The 24,448-nt window shown below is 42.3% G+C and overlaps 1 protein-coding gene across 2 annotated transcripts in view; it reads right to left on the bottom strand.

Annotated features, from left to right (window-relative positions):
- Positions 1–5,456: 5,456 nt before the first annotated feature.
- The window catches only part of LOC143940104 (uncharacterized), a 44,848-nt gene continuing 25,856 nt past the window's right edge, over positions 5,457–24,448 (bottom strand). For both annotated transcript variants that reach the window (XM_077461167.1, XM_077461168.1), the window contains exons 2-3: positions 14,475–14,703; positions 5,457–6,462 (exon numbers count right to left, since the gene is read on the bottom strand). In XM_077461167.1, coding sequence (XP_077317293.1) covers positions 6,136–6,462; positions 14,475–14,522 — 375 coding nt within the window. In that variant the 5' untranslated portion in view covers positions 14,523–14,703 and the 3' untranslated portion in view covers positions 5,457–6,135. The remainder of the gene's footprint in view (positions 6,463–14,474; positions 14,704–24,448) is intronic.

Raw genomic sequence — 24,448 nt, 5'->3', positions numbered from 1 at the left:
ATATACAGTGTATATATATATATATATATATATATATATATATATATATATGCTGTAAACAAAGGAAGAGTACTTAAAAAAAAAATAATAATAATTATATATATATATATATATATATATTTTTTTTTTTTGTTTGTTATCAATTTACAAAATGCAAAGTGAGCAAACAGAAACAAATGTAAATCAAATCAATATTTGCTGTGACTACCTCTTGGCTTAAAACCAGCATTATTTCATACACTTGCACAACGTTAGGGATTTTGTAAGATTAGAATCAGGTGTATGATTAACCAGTTATACCAAGCAGGTGCTAATCAGGGATGTGCAGTCAGGGGAGGCAGGTGAGGCAGAACCATGAGCATAAAAGAAATAAAAACTAAAAACAAAAATAAAAAATGTATCCACTTTGAGGGTCATAGCTCGATGACCAGGGGCCACAGAGACCCCAAATTTGTGAGGTAGGTAGCTAAAGGCCTACCCCACCACTGGTCTTCTGTGCAGCCTGTCAGAAGCTAAATACAGGGCAGTCAGTTTAAATGCAAGCTGGCACATTCTGCAGCAGACTGAGAGGATAAGTTCATAGTGCCTCTCCTCACTCCTTGTCAGAGGCACTGAGCTCAATGGGCAGCTTGGAGTCTTCGACCAATGGTAAAGTACCATTAGCCCAAGCTGTCCAATAAAAATTGCTGTAGTGGAGGCTGGCCTCTCACTGCAGTGTCATAGAAGGGGGCATGTGTCTACAAGACAAAAGCTCCCTTCCAGCTCAGCCCTCTTAACTACAAGAAAAAAAACATGTGTTTATGTGTAAAAGATTTACCCACAATCCCATGTTTTTATCACACAGTTAAGAGGGAGAATGAGAATCTACTGCTGTTGAAAAGGTACTGTTATTATAATATATTATTATGCTATAACGTAATTATTTATTATTTATCTATTTAATGTGAAATTGCTGGTTGGAAGTTATAACTTCAAACTTCAGTAATCTGTCCATTAAGCCACCTGCTTGAGTTCAGTTTTTGAAAATATAGTAAATTACCTTAAAATCAATATATATAGTAATTATTTGTATATTAATTGCGTATGGTAAATAACCCCTTGCCAACCAGGTCAATTCTGACACTTCTCTCCTACAGGTAAAGTTCATAATTATTTTGCTAGAAAATTACTCAGAACCCCCAAACATTATATTTTAGCAAATACCCAAGGGAATAAAATGGTGGTCATTGCAACATTTTATGTTACACGGTATTTGCGTAGCAATTTTTCAAACGCATTTTTTTGGATAGAAACTGGATAAAAACACTAAAGTTAGCCCGATTTTTTTCTATGCTATAAAAGATGATGTTACACCGAATAAATAGATACCTAACATGTCACACTTTAAAATTGCACACACTTGTGGAATAGCGCCAAACCTCAGTACTTAAAAATCTTCATAGGCAACGTTCTACATTTTTTTAGAGGTAACATGTTTAGAGTTACAGAGGAGGTCTAGTGCTAGATTTATTGTTCTCGCTCTAATGTTTGTGGCGTATGTAACCTGTGTGTATCTGGCTCTAGTACTAGCCAGTGCCTCATCAGCCACCGACCTCATTGCACGTCCCTGGTGCTAATGATTATCACTTTCATATGTAGGTTGAAACAGTCATTACCTGAAACAGAAACAGCAGTGCGGGAGTCTTAAAGGAACAGCCAAACTTTGCTACTAAGATGAGGTATTGGAAGACAGTTTCATGTCACAGGTCATACTCCATGGCAAGACTGAGCACAGCAACAAGACACAACGTATTTATACTTCATCAGCAAGGAGAGATTTCAAAGCAGACTGGGGTTTAAAGATGTGCTGTTCAAGCTCTTTTTAGGAAGCCTGAATAAATGTTATGGACCGTAGAGGCGGTGGTCAGCCAAGGAAACTTAAAGTGGTTGTGAACCCTCTCCTATACCCAGTGAGATGAACAGCCTCAGATGATACACAGGGATGAAACAAATCTCCCTACATAAGTTTTACGTATATCTGCTTTCTTCATTTTTCTACACTGTTTAGAAGGTGAACATCGTTTTAGAAATGTTTCTTCCTGTTCCACCACCTGGTGTGGATTCTTGGTATTCACTGTGTGAGAGCTGATTGGAGGAAAGGCATGCAGCCCCCCTTCGCATAGGCAGAGGAATGAAGAAACTTGCAGAGCTGTACTGTGAATAGACCAGCTCTCTGCTAATCTATCTCTATGCACTCTCCCCGACACATGGGTGTTCACACCTATGCAATTCAAATCCTGCACCATTTCGCAGTTCGCACTGCGATCTGTGAAGCTGGGGTGTCATTAACTTTCTATTGACACCCCCAGTGGTTAGCAGAGGGCAGTGCAAACTGCAAATTATATGCAGTACGGGGAACTGCACAGGAATCGTGCTGATTCCCGCGTTGCTTATATGTGAACCGGGACTTAGTGCTTTGGAGAGAGATAAGTAAACACTACAGATATATGTGATAGGTCAGATTTCATGAATGGGATTTACATCAACTTTTTAATGCAGCAGATGAAAGACACATAATACGTATTTTGCTTTAACATCGGAAGATGTCTAGCAGTGCCATCAGCACAGAAGTGACAGAAAACAGTGAGACCCTCTACTGTCTAGATGACCATAAGTGGTCTTTATGGAAGAATTGCAGCCAATAAAAGCCATACCGCCAATGTGGAAACAAGACTAATATACTCAACTATGCATGAAAACATAGGAACTGGGGTGCAGAAAAATAGCAGCGGGTGCTCTGGACTGATGAGTCAAAATTTGAAATATTTGGCAGTTTGTTCACCGAAGGGCTGGAGAATGGTACAATAATACGTGTGTGCAGGCAACAGTGAACCATGGTGGAGGTTCCTTGTAAGTTTGGGGCTGCATTTCTGCATATGGATTAGTATGTTTGGTCAGGATCAATGGTGTCCTCAATGCTGAGAAATACAGGCAGATACTTTATCCAACATGCAACACCATCAGGGAGGTGTGTGATTGCCCCAAATTTATTCTGCAGCAGGACAACAACCCCCAAACACACAGCAATGGTATCACTATCTTCAGCGTAAAGAAGAACAAGGAGTCCTGGAAGTGATGGTTTGGTCCCCACAGAGCCCTGATCTCAACATCATCGAGTCTGTCTGGGATTACATTAAGAAACAGAAAGATTTGAGGCAGCCTACATCCACATCCAGAAGATGCATAGTTAATTCTCCAAAATATTTGGAACAACCAACCTTCTTTAACAACAGTATGCAAGTGTATCTGGAAGAATTGATGCTGATTTGAAGGCAAAGGGTGGTCACACCAAATATTGCTTTTAATTGGATTTCTCTTCTATTCATTTACTTACTATTTTGTTAATTGATACAAATAAACTATTATCACTTCTATTTCTGAAAGCATTCTTAATTTACAGCATTTTTTCACACCTGCCTAAAACTTTTGCACAGTACTGTATATCGTTATTTATATATATTTTTTTTCTTTTTCTGCGTATAGATCTACTGTAGTCCCAAGCATGTTGAAGGCCTAAGGCCCTTTTGACATGGGCGGACAGATCAGGTTTTTTAGACGGACAAAATTGGACCAGCCATTGCACTCTATGGAGCTGCGGATGTTAAAGGACACCAGCTGACATCCGATTTGATCCTATCCGCCAAACACAGACGAATGGGTGATCCGTTCCACATCCGTTTAATAATAGTCTAATGTAAATGGACAGGCAGCCAGTTTACATCCAACCACCTCCAGAAAGGAAAGCGGGTAGTGTCCATATCCACTCTACATAAGTGGTCCGGACACGGACCCGTCATCCACCTACACAGTGGGGAATAGTAGAGATATCCCCTGCTGAGCTGTGTAAAAGAGCTCTAAGTGTAATGAAAACATAGCACACAAAAATCAGTACAAGGGACTTACTGTGTCTCTTTGGCTGCTGGCTCCTGGATTCCTCCATCAACCCCGTCCCCATCACCATAATGTTCCTGTGCAGTGGGGATCAATAGAACTAAGGGAGCTGTGAAAGGCTCTCCTCATGAGTGCTTGACTATGCCCACCCTTTCCACCCAGCTTCACCATTCATAGAAGCCATACTACTGATTCTATAGATCAAACAAGATCTTTGAATGGAGGAGATGGCCCTGTCTATTATTCACCCATTCTCCATTCATAGATCCTGATTCTTTCATAGAAGCTTTAGTATCAGTTTCTATGAATTGCAGAGTTGGGTGGAAAGGTATAGCCAGGTACACTTTATGTGCGCATATGACAACTCCCTCAATTTTATTAACCCCTGCCTCACCATAAGATTTTGGGGGGTGGATCAAGGAAAATTTCAAGGCAACCAGGAGCCAACAGCAAAAGGGACACAGTGCATCAAATAGTGTATCATGTGTGCTGATTTTTTTTATTTTGACTACTTATTGTTGAATCCACTTACTGTTGACAGACTCTATTGACCTACCAGTTGAGCAACAACATTTCCTAGTAATATGCACTGTGCAAATCTCCACTCTTACAAAAATCTGTATGATAATGGAGGGATTTTTTATTTGGAGGGCCACCAGTTCATCTCACTTGAAAGGCTTTTTGAAAAATTTGAACGGTTTAATGGCTGCTCAAGGCCTGCAAAAGAGAGAGCAATTGTTTCCCACAAAATGCATTGTATTTAATGCTCTTAACCATTAGATGTTTCAAAAAGTCTTCAATGCAAGATGAACTTTTGTGCCAGGCCTGTGCACATCCAAAAATTTTACCATATGGTTCCACGGTTCTCTGTTTTAATAAATATGGGCTATAGATACACCTATAGATAGGATAAATGTTGGTGCTGCTGTTCCCTCTATTGCCCTGTACACACGATAGGATTTTCCGACAAAAAAATCCATGTTTTTTTTTCCGACGGATGTTGGCTCAAAGTTGTCTTGCATACACATGGTCACATAAAGTTAGTCGGAAATTCCGAACATCAAGAACGTGGTGACATACAACACGTACGACGAGCCGATAAAAATGAAGTTCAATAGCAATTTCTGCTCTTGTGCTTGATTCAGAGCATGCGTGGCACTTTGTGCATTGGAATTGCGTACACACGATCAGAATTTCCGACAACGGATTTTGTTGTCGGAAAATTTGAGAACCAGATCTCAAATTTTCTGTGATGGAAATTACTATGGGAAACGTGTGATGGAGCCTACATCAAGGTCCTATCATACATTTTCCATCTGAAAATCCTATCGTGCGTACAGGGCATAACTCCTTCTGATAATGCTAGCTGCCAGCCAGTTCTGCTGGCCCACTGTCAACATTTATTTTGAACAGATAGATATGCATATTAAGAAATTCAGAGTAAAGTAGTAATCCTTATACTTGTTCTGGGTTAGTAACTCAAAGCATTGAAGCCATATATTTATACAAAAATAAAGAAAATAATGTTTCCTTTCAAGTATGATGTTTATTTTTGTGGCTCTGTGCAGCCAAAAAGTCCACTAACCATAGGATAGGCATAGGGCCTGAAAATATAACTAAAGGAAAAACATTTTTTTTTAGTTTTGGATATTATAGAGAGGGGTTAGAATACTGGTCAGGTTTTTATTGCTGTCTTTGACGCCATATCGGAGATTGACCCTCTCTTTTTGTCCTGGTTATCAATTTCACCAAGAGTACAAGTGAAAGAAATTCTCAAATTTTGGGTTGTCACCAGAGGAATAGAGGGGAAATCTTCCAATGGGAACACTAGTTTTGGTGACACCCTGGGGTTCCCTCACTCTGGAGAGATTTCCTCTCACTTCCTGTTTTGGCTATGGGACAGGAAGTAAAGAGAAATCCCCCCAATGGGACACAGATGCTAAAAAAAATCCTGCCAGGTGTTATAACACTCCTGGCTTTATCCAAAATAAATAAAATAAAAGTTTTGCCTTTAGTTCTACTCAAAGTTAAAACATGCACTGCAGATATTATACATGTGTAACTAGCCTATGGTAGTTGAAAGGGTGTTTCTGATGAGGGGTACAAATTCCTTATGATAAATTCCTAATCACTGCAGACTGCATGACTCTTTTTGTGGACATTTCCATATTTTTTGTCACTACTGAGGGTATGTACACAAAATAATCATTTCCTTTTCTTCTGCCTCTGCTTTTCTGCTAGTTTCTGTCTTTGTTTGTCAGCCTGTCTCTGTCTCTGTTTCTCAGCTTGTCTCTGCCTTTCCCTTTGCCGTCTCCTCTCTTTTTCTCTCTCAGTGTTTCTGTCTTTTTCTCTTTGTTTTTCTTGCTCTCTTCTTCGTTCACGCTCTCTTATTTTTTGACGTTCCTTCTCACGATCCCGTTGGTTGCTCTGTGCATTGTGTACACCGCCCATGACGGCTGTAGAAAAGATCAGCCCTCCATCTACTGTGTCAGGGATCTCCTCCTTCTGCTCTTTCTCTGAGCTCTCCCTGTACTAGAGAAGAAATATAAATAGTGTAAAATTAAGTTCACGTAATACATAAAAATTACTAGTCTCATGTCATGTTTTATTTAAAAAGGATACATGCATACAACTCTAATTCCGAAAAAGTTGGGATGCTGTGTAAAATCTACATAAAAAACAGAATGCAATGATTTGCAAATGTCATAAACCCATATATTATTCACAATAGAAAACATATCAAATGTTTAAAGTGAGATGTCTCAAAAAAGTTGACACAGGGCCATGTTTTGAATGGTGTAGCATCCTTCTTTTTTGAACAACTCTCTGTAAACGTCTGGGAACCGAGAAGAGCAGTTGCTGAAGTTTTGGGAGAGGAATGTTGTCCCATTCTTGTCTGATATAGTATTCTAACTGCTCAATGGTTCTGGGTCTTTGTTCTATGTTTTCTTTCAAGATGCATCACATATTTTTAATTAGTGAAAGGTCTGGACCGCAGGCGGGCCAGTTAGGCACCCAGACTCTTCCACTATTTAGCCATGCTGTTGTCACAGACGCAGCATATGGTTTAGCATTGTCCTGCTGACATATGCACGGCCTTCCCTAAAAAAAAATGTAGTCTGGGCTGGAGCATATGCTGTTGTAAAACCTGCATGTATCTTTCAGGACTGATGGTTTCTTTCCAGATGTGCAAGCTGCCCATCCTATACGCACTATTGCACCCCAATACCATCAGAGATGCAGGCTTTTGAACTGAGCACTGATAACAAGCCTGATGGTCCCTTCTCCTCTTTAGTCCAGAGGACACAGTACTAAGGGTTGCTAAAAAAAAATCTGATTTAAATTTCTCTGACCATAAAACAGTTTTCCACTTTGCAACAGACTATTTTAATTGAGCTCTGGCCTAGTGAAAACAGTGGCATTTTTGTATCAAGTACAGCTATGGCTTCTTCTTTGCATGATAGAGCTTTAAAGAATATGTGAACCCAACATGTATATTCCTGATATGTGCCTGCTGTACCATGTACTTGTACATAAAAATTATCCTTAAAGAAAAATAAAAAAGTGTTTAGTGTTTATAGATTTCTTTATATATCTATACACAAATATTTTTCCTTTCATTTCTATTTCAAACTGAATGGGTTGTTTTTACTAGCTGAGGGTTTACATACACTTTAACTTACAGCAAACTGTGTTCACAAACAGTGATTTTTTTTTTTAACGTATTCCTGACCCTATACAGTGAAGTTCAATACAGAATGATGCCTGTATTTAATGCTGTGCTGTCTGAGGGCCTGTAGATCATGGGCATTCAATATTGCTTTCCGATTTGTCCTATGCGCTCAGAGAATTCTTTGAATCTTTTGATGATAATATGTATTGTAGATGATGATATATTTAAAGTCTTTCCAATTTTACGCTGAGGAACATGATTCTGAAATTGTTTGCCAATTTTTAGATGCAGCTTTTCACAGATTGGTGAACCTCTGCCCATCTTTACTTCGGAGACAATCTAAATCTCTAAGATGCTCTTGTTATACCCTTATACCCAGCCATGTTACTGACCTGTTGCCAACTAACCTAATTAGTTGCAAAATGTTCTTCCAGCTCTTCCTTTTTAGTACCGCTTACTTTACCAGCTTTTTGTTGCCCTGTCCCAACTTTTTTGATATATGTGTTCCTGTTGCCAATTTCAAAATGACCTTATTTGTTTTTTCTAAAATAGTACATTTTCTCAGTTTAAACATTTGATATGTTTTCTATTTTCTATTGGAAATAACATATGGGTTTATAAGATTTGCAAATCATAGCATTCTGTTTTTATGTATATTTTACACAGCGTCCCAACTTTTTTGGAATGGGGGTTGTACATATAGAGTACATACAGTGGGTAAAATAATTATTTGCCCCCCCCCCCCCCTACAGATTTTGTAAGTTTGCCCACTTACAAAGAAATGAAAGGTCTACATCTTTTTTCATAGGTGTATTTTAAATGATAGCCACAGAATATCAACCACAAATCCAGAAAAAACACAATACAAATGTTATAAATTTAGTAGCAGTTCATTGAGTAAAACAAGTATTTGTTCCCTTACCAACCAACAATAATTCTGGCTCCCACAGACTGGCTACTGGCTCATGTGGTACACAGATTAGTCATATCAATTTAGGAAGGTGCTGCTAAGACCAACTTGTTATGTGTATAAAAAAGACACCTGTCCACAGAATTTATTTCTTCCTTTCAAACCTTACCATCATGGGCAAGACCAAAGAGCGGTCAAAGGATGACAGGGACAAGATTGTAGACTTGCACAAGGCTGGAATAGGCTACTATATCATCAGTAAGAAGCTTGGTGTGAAGGAGACAACTATTGGAGCAATTATTCACAAATGGAATAAATACAAAATAACCATCAATCGCCATCGATCTGGAGCTCCATGCAAGGTTTTGATGGGGTAAGGGTAATCATTAGAAAATTGAAGGATCAGCTTAGAACTACACGGGAGGAGCTTGTGAATGATCTCAAGGCAGTTGGGACCATGGATTACAATCCTGCAGCGCCCTCAAGGTCCCCCTCCTCAAGAAGGCACATGTACAGGCCCATCTGAAGTTTGCCAATCAACATATAAATGATTTAGAGAAGGATTGGGAGAAAGTGCTGTGGTCAGATGAGACCAAAATTGAGCTCTTTGGCATTAACTTGACTAGCTGTGTTTGGAGGAAGAAAAAAGCTGACTATGACCCTAAGGACACCATCCCTACAGTCAAGCACGAAGGTGTAAACATTATGCTTTGGGGCTGTTTCTCTGCTAATTGTAAATACCGACTTTGAGGGACCAAAGGATGGACCCATGTGTTGTAAAATCTTGGATGAGAACCTTCTCCCCTCAGTCAGAGCACTGAAGATGGGTTGTGGATGGGTCTTCCAGCATGACAATGAAAATATACCGCCAAGGCAACAAAGGAGTGGCTTAAGAAGAAGCACATTGAGGTCATGGAGTGGCCTAGCCAATTTTCAGACCTTAAGCCTATAGAAAACTTATGGAGGGAGCTGAAACTTTGAGTTTCCAAGTGATGGCCAAGAAACCTTAAGGATTTAGAGAAGATCTGTAAAGAAGAGTGAACCAAAATCCCTCCAGAAATGTGTGCAAACCTGGTAACTAACTACAAGAAACATCAGTCCTGCCTACTTAAGCCATCCAGCCCAGATGATCTCTGCCTTCGCCTTGGTCACAGCTCTAGAGACGCTCTCCTGTGTTCCTGTTAAACACTTACTTGGCTGACATTCCTTCTGGCTTCAGATCCTGTTTGCTGTTCTACTATGCTCATCTCTTAGGCCGCGTACACACGCGGGCACTGTTCGCTCAACTTTGTCCGCTGAACAGTGTTTCGGCGGACAGTCCGCTCGTGTGTGGGCTTTCAGCGGACAGTTTCAGCGGACAGTCTGCTGAACAAAGTTTTTCGGAAATTCCGAAAAACTGTCCGCTGAAACTCTGTTTCAGCGAACAGTCCCCTCGTGTGTAGGCTTGTTCGTCAAACTAAGTTCCGCGCATGCTCAGAAAGGATTTACACGCCTAAGTTTGCATTGCAGTGTATAGGACGCCGTATTTTTCGTCCCGTCGTACGTGCCGTTCACGTCATCGCGCACGGTTTCAGCGGACTGTTCGTTCGTCGTGTGTGGGCAAGTCCGTCCATGCTAATTTTGAGCGGACTGTCCGCTGAAACTGTTTGGCGGACAAAGTTGGGCGAACAGTCCCCTCGTGTGTACGCGGCCTTACTCCCAGACATTTTGGTTTGTCTGACTATCGGTTCTGGTTCCTGAACACTGGCTATGTTTTGACTAATTTTTTACCTTTTTATTATTATTAAACAAGTGTGATTTAACTGTACATCTGTATCAGTCTGATTCATGGTTTCTGACAGTAGGCAAAGGCCATGAATTTAGAAGATGCAGTCAACTTGTTGGTAATATTTTTTCCAGATTGGATGAGCAGGATCACTGCATGGATCAGTTTGCAAATGCTCGAGTCGCACGGCTCACCTGGAATCTCCCACTGTGGCTGCTCCGGTACAACCTGTGTTGCAGGCCGTCCCTGCTGCTGCTACAGTCTCTGTGCAGGCACCCGCCTTGAGTATTACCTCTATAAGAGGTATGTCTGGTTCCGCTCTGCTTCCCCCAGCAATTTGGGGGCAATCCAGTCCAATGCAGAGGGTTTCTCAACCAGGTTGAGATATACTTTGAGATGCTGCCCCTGGCGTTTCCCACAGACAGAAGCAAATTAGGTGTCGTGATATCTTTGCTTTGTGAGAGAGCCTTGGCCTGGGCAAATCCTCTATGGGAGATGCAAAAACCTGTTGTCCAGAGTTTGCCCAGAGTTTGTGGCTTCTTTATAAAGGGTATTTGACGTTCCCGCACGCTCAGCTTCTGCTGTCTCATGTCCATCAAAGTACGAGAACTGTTGCTGATAACGCCATTGAACTCCGTACTCTGGCAGTAGAGGTTGCTTGGAACAATGAGGCCCTCATGGCTGCTTTTTCTCATGGTCTCTCGGATACCATCAAGGATAAGATAGCAGCCCGAGATATATCCACTGAGCTGGAGAAGTTGATCACGTTTGCCATCCTCATTGACTCCAGACTCAGAGAAAGACTTCTTTTTAAGGAGCGCTTGCGGAAGCCTCCTGTACATTTGTCTCAAAACTTTGCAGTCCCACCATTGCCTCCTTCACCTCCCATGCCTTCTGGTACTGAGTTGGTATGTGAAGATGAATCCATGCACTTGGGCTTCACGCGTCTCTCTGCGGATGAGAGAACCCTTAGGAGGAGGGAGTCGTTTTGTCCCCAGTTATCCAGAAGGATAAGCCCCTGGTTTTGGTTACCCTTTCTTGGGCTGAGTCGTTCATCGATAAACAGGATCTAATTGACTCTGGGGCTGAAGGCCTGTTCATTGATACTGCCTTTGTATCGAAGCACTCGAATTCCACTGCAGCTGCATGACACTCCATTTGCCATTGAGGCTCTTTACGGGAGACCTCTACAGCTTGCCCATGTGACTCATGAGACGGTTCCGTTGTCCATGGGGCTCTTCATCATGAGATAATCCATTTCCAAGTTATTTCCTCACCTAAGTTTCCTTGATTACAGAGGCACAACCCCTCTTTTGATTGGCTCCATGCTGAGGTTCTCTCCTGGTCGCCACAATACAGTAAGTCATGCTTCGTGAAGGTAGCCAAGGTCCTGTGCACCTCTTCACTTTCCTCCCTGAGTACTGCAATTTTAGCGGTCTTTGACAAAGGTCAAGCTGGTAGTTTGCCTCCACACCAGTCGTATGATTGTGCAATTGACCTTCAACCTGGTGCCATACCCCCTCGTGATTTACCCTTTGTCAGTCTTGGAGGATAGGAGGACCATAGAGTAATATGTTGCAGATGCACTTTCTTGAGGTTTCATCCGCAAATCCTCTTCTCCTGCTAATGCTGCTCTCTTCTTTGTGAAGAAGAGTGGCGAACTGAGACCTTGTATTGAATGCCTATCCGATTCCGTTGATTACGAAGTTATTTGACCACCTCAAGGGAGCAACGGTTTTCACAAAGCTTGATTTGAGAGGGGCATACAATCTCGTGAGGATTAAGGAGGGCGACGAGTGGAAAGCTGCATTTAATACCAGCGCAGGCCATTATGAGTATCTCGTAATGCCTTTTGGCCTTTGTAACACCCCAGCAGTTTACCAGGAATTTATTAACGATGTCCTCCGAGATTTGAGTTTATCTCGATGATTTCTTCATATTTTCCAAGTCCCTGGAGAGCCACCACACAGATGTCTGTTGTGTGCTTCAGAAACGAAGAAAGAACAATCTCTATTGTAAATTGGAGAAGTGTGAATTCCATCGTGAACAGGTTAAATTCCTGGTCATTGATTCCTGTAATTTCCACTGCTGTTTTTTTTTATGGCCCCAGAGAAACTTTCAGCAGTCCTACAGTGGCCTTGACTCAAGGGTTTACATCCTCTGCAGCGTTTTCTTGGCTTTGCCAACTATTATCGCAAGTTTATTTGTAACTTCTCATCTCTGCTCAAGCCCCTGACTGATATGACCAGAAAGGACGGTAACCCACAGAGTTGGTCTCCGGAGTCCATTAAGGCCTTTGAGATTCTCAAGGCTGCCTTTGTTTCTGCTCCTGTGTTGGTACATCCTGATCCTACATTAACTTTTATCCTTGAGGTTGATGCTTCTGAGAATGGAGTTGGCGCCCTTCTGTCTAAACGTTCTACCTCTGAGAGCTCTATGAATCCTTGTGGCTACTTTTCCAAGAAATTACCACCTGCAGAGTGCAATTACGATATTGGTGACAGAGAGCTGTTAGCGATCTTTTTAGCCCTGAAAGAATGTACCACTGTGCCAGATCTCATTCTTTCTGACCATAAGAATCTCATATTCTTTGTCACTTACAAAACCTGCAGAGGATAATAATTATTCCCCACTGTAGATAGAGTGCAAGTACAATGCATTAAAAATACATTGGTTTTGGTCCATTGAGTGTAGTATTGAGCTTGAAAATAATTTGGGGGGTATTTGTACTGTCCTGGCATTTTAAGAAATTAAATAGGCTGCCAGTACATCAGGATTCATGAATTTTGAAATATCTATACCATAGTTAGACTCTTGTAGACTCTAGAACTTTTAATTAATATACACTTATTGGGATTATTTTTATCAAAGACATTTAGTAGAATACATTTTGGCTGAAATGTATACAGAAATTAGATTTTATTGGATATGTTTTTATAACAGAAAATAGCAATTTATTTGATTTTTTTCCCGTTTATGTAGCAAAAAAAAGTGGTGACAAAAACAACCTAAAGAAAGCACTATTTGCATAAAAAAAAAAATTTATATAGATTTCATATGCGTACTTGCATGATTGCGCAATTGCCAGTTAAAGTAGCGCAGTGCTGAAAAGGTAAAAATTCCGGAGATTAAGTGGTTAAAGCCAAAGAATTAGCAATGCAACCACAGAGTAGTGTAGAATTTTTAAAAGTAGAGTTCATCAATGGCAGCCTCCATTCTTTTATAATGGCAGAGCCCCTTTAATCACTTACTGACTGTGCTATAGCTGAATGACGGCTACAGCGCAGCCAGCCAGTTCTGGGAGGGCATCATATGATGTCCTCCTATGATCACGGCCGCTGTGGGCACTCTGCGATCGCTGTATCCTCTGGACACAGCTGATTACAGATCGGGGTAAAGAGACAATCACAGGCGATCACAATGTAAACACAAGCTGGTTATTGGCATTCCTTTCCTCATGCTGACAGCTCGAGGAGAGGATAGCTGATAACCAGCTTATGTGAAAAGGACATTTACACTGATAATCAGGGCACTGATTATCAGTGTCCTGATTATTAGTGCAGTCTCAACAGTGCTCACCAGTGCTGCCAATAAGTGCCCATCTGTACCTCCCCATCAGTGTCACCTATCAGTGGCCATCAGTGCAACCTATCAGTGCCTCCTCATCAGTGCACATCGGTGCAGCCTATCAGTGCCCATCAGTGCAGCCTCATCAGTGCCAATCACTGCAGCCTCCTCAGCGCACATCAGTGAAGGAGAAAATCTACCTGCAAAATTTTATAACAAACTATGAAAAACTTTTTTTTTCTGCCAAATTTTCTGTGTTTTTTCGTTTATTTAGCAAGAAATAAAAACAGTGGTAATTAAATACCACCAAAAGAAAGCTCTATTTGTGTGCAAAATGTTTTAAAAAATGTCATATGGGTACAGTGTTGCACAACTGTCATTCAAAGTGTGACAGTGCAGAAAGCTGAAGATTTACCTGGGCAGAAGGGGGTACATGTGCCCAGTAGGCAAGTGGTTAAGATGCATGCCTCATACTTTTTCTGCTTTATATATAGCAACAAAATAACATTTCATATCACTGTGGTTATCATTGTGATGTGTTTATGGATTTACGTTGTATGCCAGTTGGTTACTGTGACTGGTGACAACACGCTTCCTGACCGATACTTTGAGCAGTCACAATAACTCACCTCATCCTCAGAGTCAGTCTCTGGGCGCAGACAGCTGCAACTACTCATTGCTGGCTTCGGGGAATGGACTGGAAGAGGCTTCACCCAGCTGAATGTTACATCAGATATCAGGATTACTAAGCAGTAAACGAAGCCCAGTTAAACCATAAACGTGCCTTGGTGGAAAAGGTGTGGGTGCCTTAATAAAGGGGATGTTCTCAGCTTAGGAACAATGGGTGGTGAGCAAGTCCTATGGGTAAAAATGAGATACAGAATTAAATCCACACCCATATTTGTTTCTACATGCATACTCTTGTGTAATAATGAGAAATAAATGTACATGTACAAATAGAACACAACTTTCAACCTTTATGACCTCAGCAAGCTGTGTAGTTTACTTGTGGCTATGCCAATATCTACAAAACAGTTCCAACGTAAAGGCTCTTTCAGCTTTTACTACCTTCCCTGGCTGCCGGTGCGAAAAGGCCTTTAGTGCTCATAGCATTTCTTCTCTAAAGAACCCAAGAGGTCTGTCAAACTGCGTAGTAGTTCTTATTAGATAATTGTGTGTTCTTTGTTAAAAATATTTTTTATGGGATAATTTTAGTAGAACAGTATTCCCAACAAACTCACAAAAGTGATTATTTGGGGCCAACTGTCAATGAATGGCAGGCTACATCTGAGGGTGCTCTCAGGGCCGAGCCATCCAAATAATATGGCTGCTTAATTATGGAAAATAAACTCTACATTAATCCTACAATTATGGCTGTGACTTGGTTTCTGCCACAACCCCTTTAATGGGTACATTTCTAAAAATTGTACCGGAATCCATGACATAACCTTCTGTTAAAGGTGTAAAGAATTGAGAAGTGTCTTTTTTCAAGTACACGTGAGATTTTTATTCACTAAAGAATGAGTTAACATTTAGGGTGCATTCACACCTGCAAATGCACCCTTAAATGAGTTGCAGCATGTTGATTTTATTGCAGCAAATGATGTAACCGTTAACGCTGTTCTATCATTAAAATTACACGAACCGAAATGGGACATGTCACATTGAGCAAATCATATTTTTGTTTAAGGGTATACATGGGACCAAATGTCCTGTGCTGTATAACATGCTTTAAAGGAAAAGTACCTGGGGGGGGGGGGGTTATTTGCACTAATTTGGTGGTGGGGGAAGATGGGTGAGAGGATACTGTGTGTGCTAGGGGGACTTTTAGGAGAAGAACAGGGAGAAAAGGGGACTTTGCTAGAAGGGGTGTTGGATATGAACCTAAACCCCCCGCCTCCCCAGCACAAGTCATCTCTCCTCTCAAAATGCCCCCTGGCACATACAGTATCATTTTACCCACCCCTGATTCAAAAAAGTTGCTGGCTGCTTCACAAGGGGACAATCATGGCATCCAGGTCCCTGGGCATCCCACTAGCGCCCCCCTGCCAGGCAAGTTAGTGGAGCCAAGTGGCGGAACTTTTTCCAACCCTGGGCTCCAGGACTCGGAGTCAGTTCACACCATAAATTGCACAGGAACACACGGTGTGTTCCTGTGCCATTCACATGTGTTCCAGCTGCAGTACAAATTCAGCTCATTCATTTGAATGGGCTGAAATTGTGCCGGACCGCACCAAGAGTTATACAACACACAGGATCGCATGGTTCCAATATAGGTAAACACATTACATTTGGGACCTGTATTTGTGGTGTGTTGTCAGTAGGTGAGGTGACTAAGGATGAGCTCAGGCATGTTCGCATGGTCCACGTGCAGAGCCCACCAGGAAGTCGGCGCTGCGCTAATCACAGGCAGTGAGACATTGCCCCGATGCGTGGCTGCAGAGATCGGGCAATGTCTCACTACCTGTGATTAGCGCAATGCTGCGCCGACTTCCTGCCGGACTCTGCACGTGGAGCATGCAAACATGCCTGAACTCATCCCTAGTGCTGACACCTACTGCAGATCACAACTGCGGTGCATTTTAAATTCGGCGCGAGAAACGGACATGTAACGTCAGTTTCCCACACTGCGTATTGTTGTGAACTAGCTCTTAGTCCGGATTTGCAAGATTTTGTTTGTATCTCTGGAAGGTCCCACAAAAAGTGGGACAGTTGGGAAGTATTGTTGATTGATTTGTGTTTGGGGGAGGTTTTGTACTGGGAGGGGGGATCTGGGTGGGAGGATTTATGACAGAACTGGGCAGAGGACTTGTTCTGGCACGGGTGATTTGAGGGAAAGAGGATTTGGGGTGGGGGGTTGTGCTTAAATGGAGGACTTGGGGGAGAGGATCTGTGCTAGAAGTTGGGAGAGGATTCTTGCTGGAAGTGGGAATTTGGAGAGGGGGGGGAATTTGTCCTGGGGGGTTTTGAAAAGGGTTTGTGCTGGGTTTGGGGGAGAGGATTTGTGCTAGAAATGGGGAAAAATATGACACTGGGAGGAAGATTGGGGAGGAGGAGGAGGGATTTTTGCTGGGTAAATAAATATGGGGAGATTTGTTGTGCTGGGAAGGATGATTGGGGAGAGAGGATTTGGAGCGGGGAATTGGGTGGGGGAGGGTTTGCACTTGATGTTGTGCTGAGATTTGGGGGGGTGGATTTATTCTGAGAGGGATATTGGGGGAAGGTAGATTTGTACTAGGAGGAGAAGAGGATTTGTGTATATGAATAAGTGCTAGGATGGGGAAGAAGAGAGGATTGTACTGGAACTGGGGATTTGGGGAGGGTGGAGGACTTGTGTCAAGAAAGCGGGAAGAAGATTTGTGCTGGGACGGTGGATTTGCTCTGGGTGGGGGAAGGGGTGCAGCGTACAATTTAGTGGTGATTTTTTTCTCTTTTTTGGAGGGGAGAGAGTTGGGATTTTTGATGAAAGGGTGAACTTGGGGAGGAAAAATTTTGCACTCACCTTACCACTACACTGTGCATTACACACTCCTGTGCCTGCAATCTGTATGTCATGCATTCGTAAACCTTGCACTGACTACAGCCTTCTGTGCTTTACCTACTCCTGATTTTCGAATGTGTTGTATTACACACCCCTGCAGTCAGCGTTATGTATCCTAAATCCAACACTGACTGCAGCACCCTGTGCATTGCACATCGCTGGTCCCTGCACTCTTCCTTACACATTCCTGCACTATATACACAATATTAATATTATATAGTTCTGAACAAAGTATATATTGTCTTAACAGTTGAGGTCACTAAGCATTCTCTGACTATTTTAATGAAGCTCTTCTTTAAGGTAGACTTAGCTAAAGTGTTAGCTGTTGGTATATTTTCAGTGTGTGCAAAACCATATGCAATGAAAGCTTTTTTTTTTTTTTTAAATGATTGTTCTGGTGTTTATATGTGTCTGTGAGAGTCTTACTTGTGGCATAGCATCACATTATGAGTGCAACATGACGGAGGTACCAGCAAGGTTGTAGACAGTGGTAAAAGGGTGTTGCATTGTAGAAGAGAGGGGAGGGCGGTGGGGAGGGGCACCAAAATGCACCTTCGCCTGTGTAGACAAACATCCTTGCACCGGCCCTGGTAGTATGTACTGTTATTAATCTTTTCTTATATAAACCTTGCAATATTTTTATACTAGTGTGCATCTTATACTTATGGTTAATGTTATATGCTGGTTACAGTTGTTCTTCTGCTTCCAATTACTTTGATTAGATTACTGGTTGATTTCCCAGAGGCCCTGTCCTGGGTGGAGGCACTACCAACTTTATTATCAATCACACTTTCCCACTTAGCAAAGGTTCTGGTTGTCTTATTTACCTACAGGTTTAGCACTATATCCTGTTTGGGGAGGGCCATTTCTCATATGGCCCTCCCAAGTTACCTTTATTTACTGTTCATTCTATCAGAAGTACTTGAGCAGAATACCTCTTCAGTCTACTGGAATAATGACATTATGGGGCCTGAACGTGGAGTCATATTCTATTGATGGATGCTTGCAATTAATTGTGACTGTTCTGAATTTAGAAAACAAGGGTGTTCTTCCAATGGAGATCATGGCTCTTGTTTGTCCTGACACAGGTGATTCACACACAGCTCCAGTGATACTGGACACTAATTGTATAGCAGTACATAGTGCCTTCCAGAAGTTGGACTGTTTCTTCTGAGCAAGTTGGTATTCCATCTGAATTTCAAGAGCGCCCCATAGAAATTCCCCCAGGAGGATATAGTGTGCATTGTGAAATTGTTGATTTACCGTGCTAGACCTACAATCTGGGTACTACCAAGTTGCAATGGCACCCAAAGATCAAGAGAATACGGCATTTATATGTCCTTGGGCTTCTATCAATTTGTTCACATGTCATAAGAGGTGTACCTGCAACATTCCAAAGGTTGATCTCTAAAAAAGTGCCACCCCACTATTCAAATCTTTTACATTTTAATAACATGTTGCAATATATAAACGTGAGAAAAATATATATACAGATCACTCCCAATATACTGATATATTAATAAAATTAACCTGTCTGATGGCATATATATTTCTCAACTGTAATAATGTTATCTCAATAAAGGTCAAATCAAAATAAACACCTTATTCATTTAACCTCCTTGGTGGTATTCCCAAGTGTGGCTCGGGGTAAAAATTCAGTATCATTAGTGGTAACCCCAAGCCACACTCGGGATTGCATCGCTGGATCCTGGAAGAGGTTACTTACCTTTTCCCCAAGATCCTGCAATGTACTCAAGCTGTGTACGGCGACTGAATCCTCCGCACAATCCTCTGTGTGTTATGGCTGTCCTTCCCTGCGAGCGCCACGATGCAGGGGGGTGGAACCGGTGGCTGATTCAAAAAGTGTAAATCCCAACACAAAGCGTACATTGTAGTCTTATTGGATTACATTACTGTATAAAATAAATTGACTACAGTTTACCCCCAGTGCTTTGTCCAGTGCCCTTGCCTGCAGTTTTACTGTACTTTCTGCCTGGAAACTGGAGAACAGCCATGGCATCAAAAAAGCGTGCCTCTACCTCAAAATCTGTTTATGACCTGCTGGAAAACAGCGATAGCGATACAGAATAACTTGCAGAATTGAGTGATAGCGATTTGTGGGGAAGTTCATCATCAGACACAGAAAGTGATTTCAGCGATGATCCTGCGACTGACCTCAGTGATGTGTGCATTTGGTGCTCTATTGACTGCGGTACGGATCACGGAGTATCCCCATGATTCCCATTTACTGGAGCACCTGGTATGAAAGTGGATGTTGAAGATGACAACCCCTTGGCATACATCCAACTATTTTTGACCGATGAGGTTATTGAAAAAATTGTTACTGAGACAAACTGGTACCAGTAGCAACAAGCTGCTACGCATCAGAGGTTTCAAGGAGCAGAAAGTGGGAACCAGTGACCAAAGAGGATATTTGGAAATTTCTGGGCCTAATAATTCTTCAGGGAGTGATGCGGAAACCCCTGCAGAAGTGGTATTGGACAACCAATAAATAACTAACCACTCCATTCTTTGGCACGGTCATGCCAGAGTACAAATTTTCCCTAATAATGAAGTATTTGCACTTTGAAAATAATAAAGAATTTGACAAAAATTAAATGATTCAGAAAAATTCCCAACAGAGCTCTGTGCCAGATAGAGATATCAGACGAAAGGGAAGGCTCAGCTGGATACAATATATGGTGTCAATGAGAGCACGATTTGGCATCAAATCCTTCATGCTATGTGAATCGAGCACTGGTTACATTTGGAATTCTTTCCTATACACTGGGAAAGGAACCAAATTTAACCAAAAATACAGTAATTATGGAATGGCAACATCCTCAGTTCTTTCATTGATTGAGCCATTGCTAAATTAGGGATATTGTGTAACTAACAGACAACTTTTACACATCTCCTGAATTCAATGAGTTCCTTCTACAGAATAAAGGGATGCCTATGGAACCGTTAGGGCTAACTGGCGTGACATGCCGCCAATCTTTGGCAATAAGAAGCTCAAGACAGGAGAAATGGTTGCCTGGCAGAAAGGCAAAAATTATGGCACTGTGATGGCATGACAAAAAAGATGTGTGCCTAATAAATACAATTCATAACACCTCCACTGTCATGGTACACACAAAAGGTGGGAAAGACATAATGAAACCACAAGTGGTGATAGACTACAACAACATCATTGGAGGTGTCGACAGAGCCGACCAGGCAATGACATTTTTTTTTCTCAAACAGGTTTATTTCAAATCCACCATGATGTTTGAACATGGGTAACAACAGAATGTTTTTTTTTTTTTTTTTAAGACCATTTAGTAGTTGTTCCCACCCATTCTGAAGCCTGAGCAGTTGGAGGCAATTACATTTTATCCAGCAATGAGAAAACAACAAAAAAAATATCACAAGAAGATCTTCAGCCATCTTCTTGAGCAATGCTTGTGGAATGCCTTCATTCTACAAAAAAAAAAAAGAGTGACAAGCCTATGGTTTATGCTGACTCTGTTTGGAAAGTTGCCGAACTGATCTTTTTGAACCACTAAAAACCAATGGCTGTAAAAAGAGTTGGACATCGTACTGCTGGTGTTGTCAACCCAGAACGCCTGACTGGTCGTCACTTCATGGACCACATCTCACCAACTGAAAAAAAAAAAGCCAGCACCCACAAGGATGTGCGTGGTATGTTGCTCAAAGCGTGATGACACTGGAAGGAAAACCGAAAGGAAACCAGGTTCTATTGTCCTGATTATGACGTCGGACTTTGTGTAGCCCCATGTTTCAAAATGTACCATACCCAGGATGTTTACTGAAGCAATATGACTAGTTTTCACGCTTGTTTGGCCCAAAAATATGTCAGTGTTTTTGATTTGATTATATTATTGACTAAAATGTATTGAATAAAATGTATGATTATTATTATATTAGTATTTGTTATTAATTTATTTATAGTTATTTATTATATTATAATTTATGATTTTGTGTTTCAAACTTTATCATACCCGGGATGTCTACTAGACTCTGGTTTGGACAGATTTAAGTGAGTTATTCCTAAGAATTACAGGCCTACAATATAAAACGCCAAATTTCAATGCAAAATAATTGTACCGCTTTCAGCATCAAAAATCAGAAATAATCATACCGCCAGGGAGATTAAACCAGCACATGTGTCAGAGATTTAAAGTCCATAAGAAAGTTCAAATAACAAATATCAGTGCAAATCTGTGCTCGGTTTGTGCTATGATCATATTACTTTAACTCTTCCTTCCACCACTTCCACAGTGGTGCCACTCAAAACATCATCATGTTTTCCATAAGATAAAATTTGCCTTTTTAAAAATATAAAATAACTCACAGGTACACAACAGAGTAAAAGCTAGAGCATTGCTCCCTTAAAGTGATTACAAAGCTTAGTGTTTTTAAAAAAAAAATAACAAATGTCATACTTACCTCCACTGTGCCACTCGTTTTGCACAGAGTGGGCCTGATCCTCCTCTTCTAGGGTCCCCCGGCGGCGCTATCAGCTCCTCCCCACGTCGTATAAACCCCTAGGAGAAGCGCTCTCCTGGGGGGATATCTTGCGGGTGTGATCCCGTGTCCAGCAGTCAGCGTCCACAGACGCCGAAAGTAGGACTCGGCCCGCCCTCTGGCGCCAGCGTCATTGGATTTGATTGACAGCAGTGGGAGCCAATGGCTGCGCTGCTATAAATCTATTCAATCAAGAGCCGAGAACCCTGAGCAGAGAAGTATAGTGCGTCTCCGCCGAGGGATTGAAGGGGGTCAGGTAAGTAAAACGGATGGGGTATGGGGGCCAGTCACCGTTAGAAGTTTTTTTTCACCTTAGTGCATAGGATGCATTAAGGTGAAAAAACACAAGCGTTTACAACCCCTTTAAGATCACAGTATGTCAAAAGCACCGCTAGTCATGTTGCCTGCCTCACTGCCTAGATGACATCACCAGCTACGCCCAATGCATTATGTCATGGTCACGTGACTTCTTCAGGAAGTTGCCATGCTATCAAAGCCATACTGATGATATATTAAAGTGGTTGTAAACCCTCCCCCACAACTTGGTCCCATGTAAATCAGCATAAAACACCCTAATGAACACTGCATGTAGATATCTCCTTACTTGCTTAGTATTGTTGTAATCCTTGTTGTTCTGTAGAATGAAGTCACTGAGCATGCCCAGATCTCCCCTGATTTAAGGCACACTCTCTATGTCTTATCTATCTGTTATCAGGACTTCCTCCTGCACCACACTGAAGTCGGCTAATCACTCAGAGCTTCCTCCTACACACTATGTGACCTCACATAGTCTAAATATTCGCCATTACTGCAGTCTTATCAGCTGAAGCTGATAAATCTCACAAAGGGAAACATTCGACATTGGCACAAGTAAATACTATGAAATAAACAAGTAAGCTATGAACAGGGAAGCAGGGTTGCCATAGAAACTTTGGATTGAGACGGAGGCTTGGTTAACAGTACAGGAAGTCCTCAATGTAAGGGCGGAAATACACTCCACTGTGGACTCAGAAAACAATACTTAAGATGGTGCTGCCTAACCCCTGGAAACAAGTTTTTTAAAGTTTCTTTAAACAGTAAGTAATATGCGATTTGGGACGGATTACAGTGGCTATAGTCTGATGATGACTTATTATTAGTGATGGACGAACTTCCGACGGGACGTTTCGCGAACGCGAAACGCGAACGGACACAAACGTTCGCGAAAACGACCGTTCGCCGCGGGCTCCATTGACTTCAATGGGAGGCGAATTTCGCAAACCTTTAGGTCGAATTTGCGGCCACGGGGTAATTATTAGGGGGTAGCACGTAGTCCCACCACCTGGACAATAGCATAATACATGTATGAGGTGAATTTGGGATCGATAACTACAAGCATTTTTTTTTTATTTGGGAAATTGTTCTGACAATTCAGGACTATGGAGCTAATGAAGGCAATGGAGGAGAGGGAAGGTCAGGGACCAGGGTAGGCAAACAAGAGGGTGCAGGAGATACAGAGCACTGACAGCAGCACCGTAATACAGAGCACTGACATCAGCACCGTGACATACAGCGCTGACAGCAGCTCCGTGACATACAGCGCTGACAGCAGCTCCGTGACATACAGCGCTGACAGCAGCTCCGTGACATACAGCGCTGACAGCAGCTCCGTGACATACAGCGCTGACAGCAGCTCCGTGACATACAGCGCTGACAGCAGCACCGTGACATACAGCGCTGACAGCAGCTCCGTGACATACAGCGCTGACAGCAGCTCCGTGACATACAGCGCTGACAGCAGCTCCGTGACATACAGCACTGACAGCAGCTCCGTGACATACAGCGCTGACAGCAGCTCCGTGACATACAGCGCTGACAGCAGCACCGTGACATACAGCGCTGACAGCAGCTCCGTGACATACAGCGCTGACAGCAGCTCCGTGACATACAGCGCTGACAGCAGCTCCGTGACATACAGCGCTGACAGCAGCTCCGTGACATACAGCGCTGACAGCAGCTCCGTGACATACAGCGCTGACAGCAGCTCCGTGACATACAGCGCTGACAGCAGCTCCGTGACATACAGCGCTGACAGCAGCTCCGTGACATACAGCGCTGACAGCAGCTCCGTGACATACAGCGCTGACAGCAGCTCCGTGACATACAGCGCTGACAGCAGCACCGTAAGCAGCCCCAGGAGGAAGTCAGCACAGCACAGGGATGGTGTGATCCCCTCATAATAAGAACCCCCAGGAGGAAGTCAGCACAGCACAGGGATGGTGGGAGCCCCTCATAATAAGAACACCCAGGAGGAAGTCAGCACAGCACAGGGATGGTGGGAACCCCTCATAATAAGCAGCCCCAGTAGAAATATGACACCGCTCAACCTCTTCAAAGAGGAGGGTAGGGGCATATAGTACGGTGTGCTTTTTTGGGTCAGGGAAGTGAGCCAAATGAATTAAGAAGGTCTGTGTGCTTGATTCCAAAAATTGTTTATAGACATATACATGGTCTACTGATCACATGTGTTGAATTCCTCCGAGATCCATGCCT

This window comes from Lithobates pipiens, unplaced genomic scaffold, assembly GCF_037356315.1.
Source record: "Lithobates pipiens isolate NorthernLeopardFrog02 unplaced genomic scaffold, aLitPip1_a1.2 Scaffold_3, whole genome shotgun sequence".
NCBI classification, from domain to species: domain Eukaryota; kingdom Metazoa; phylum Chordata; class Amphibia; order Anura; family Ranidae; genus Lithobates; species Lithobates pipiens.
This window is presented reverse-complemented; position numbering and strand designations above follow the sequence as displayed.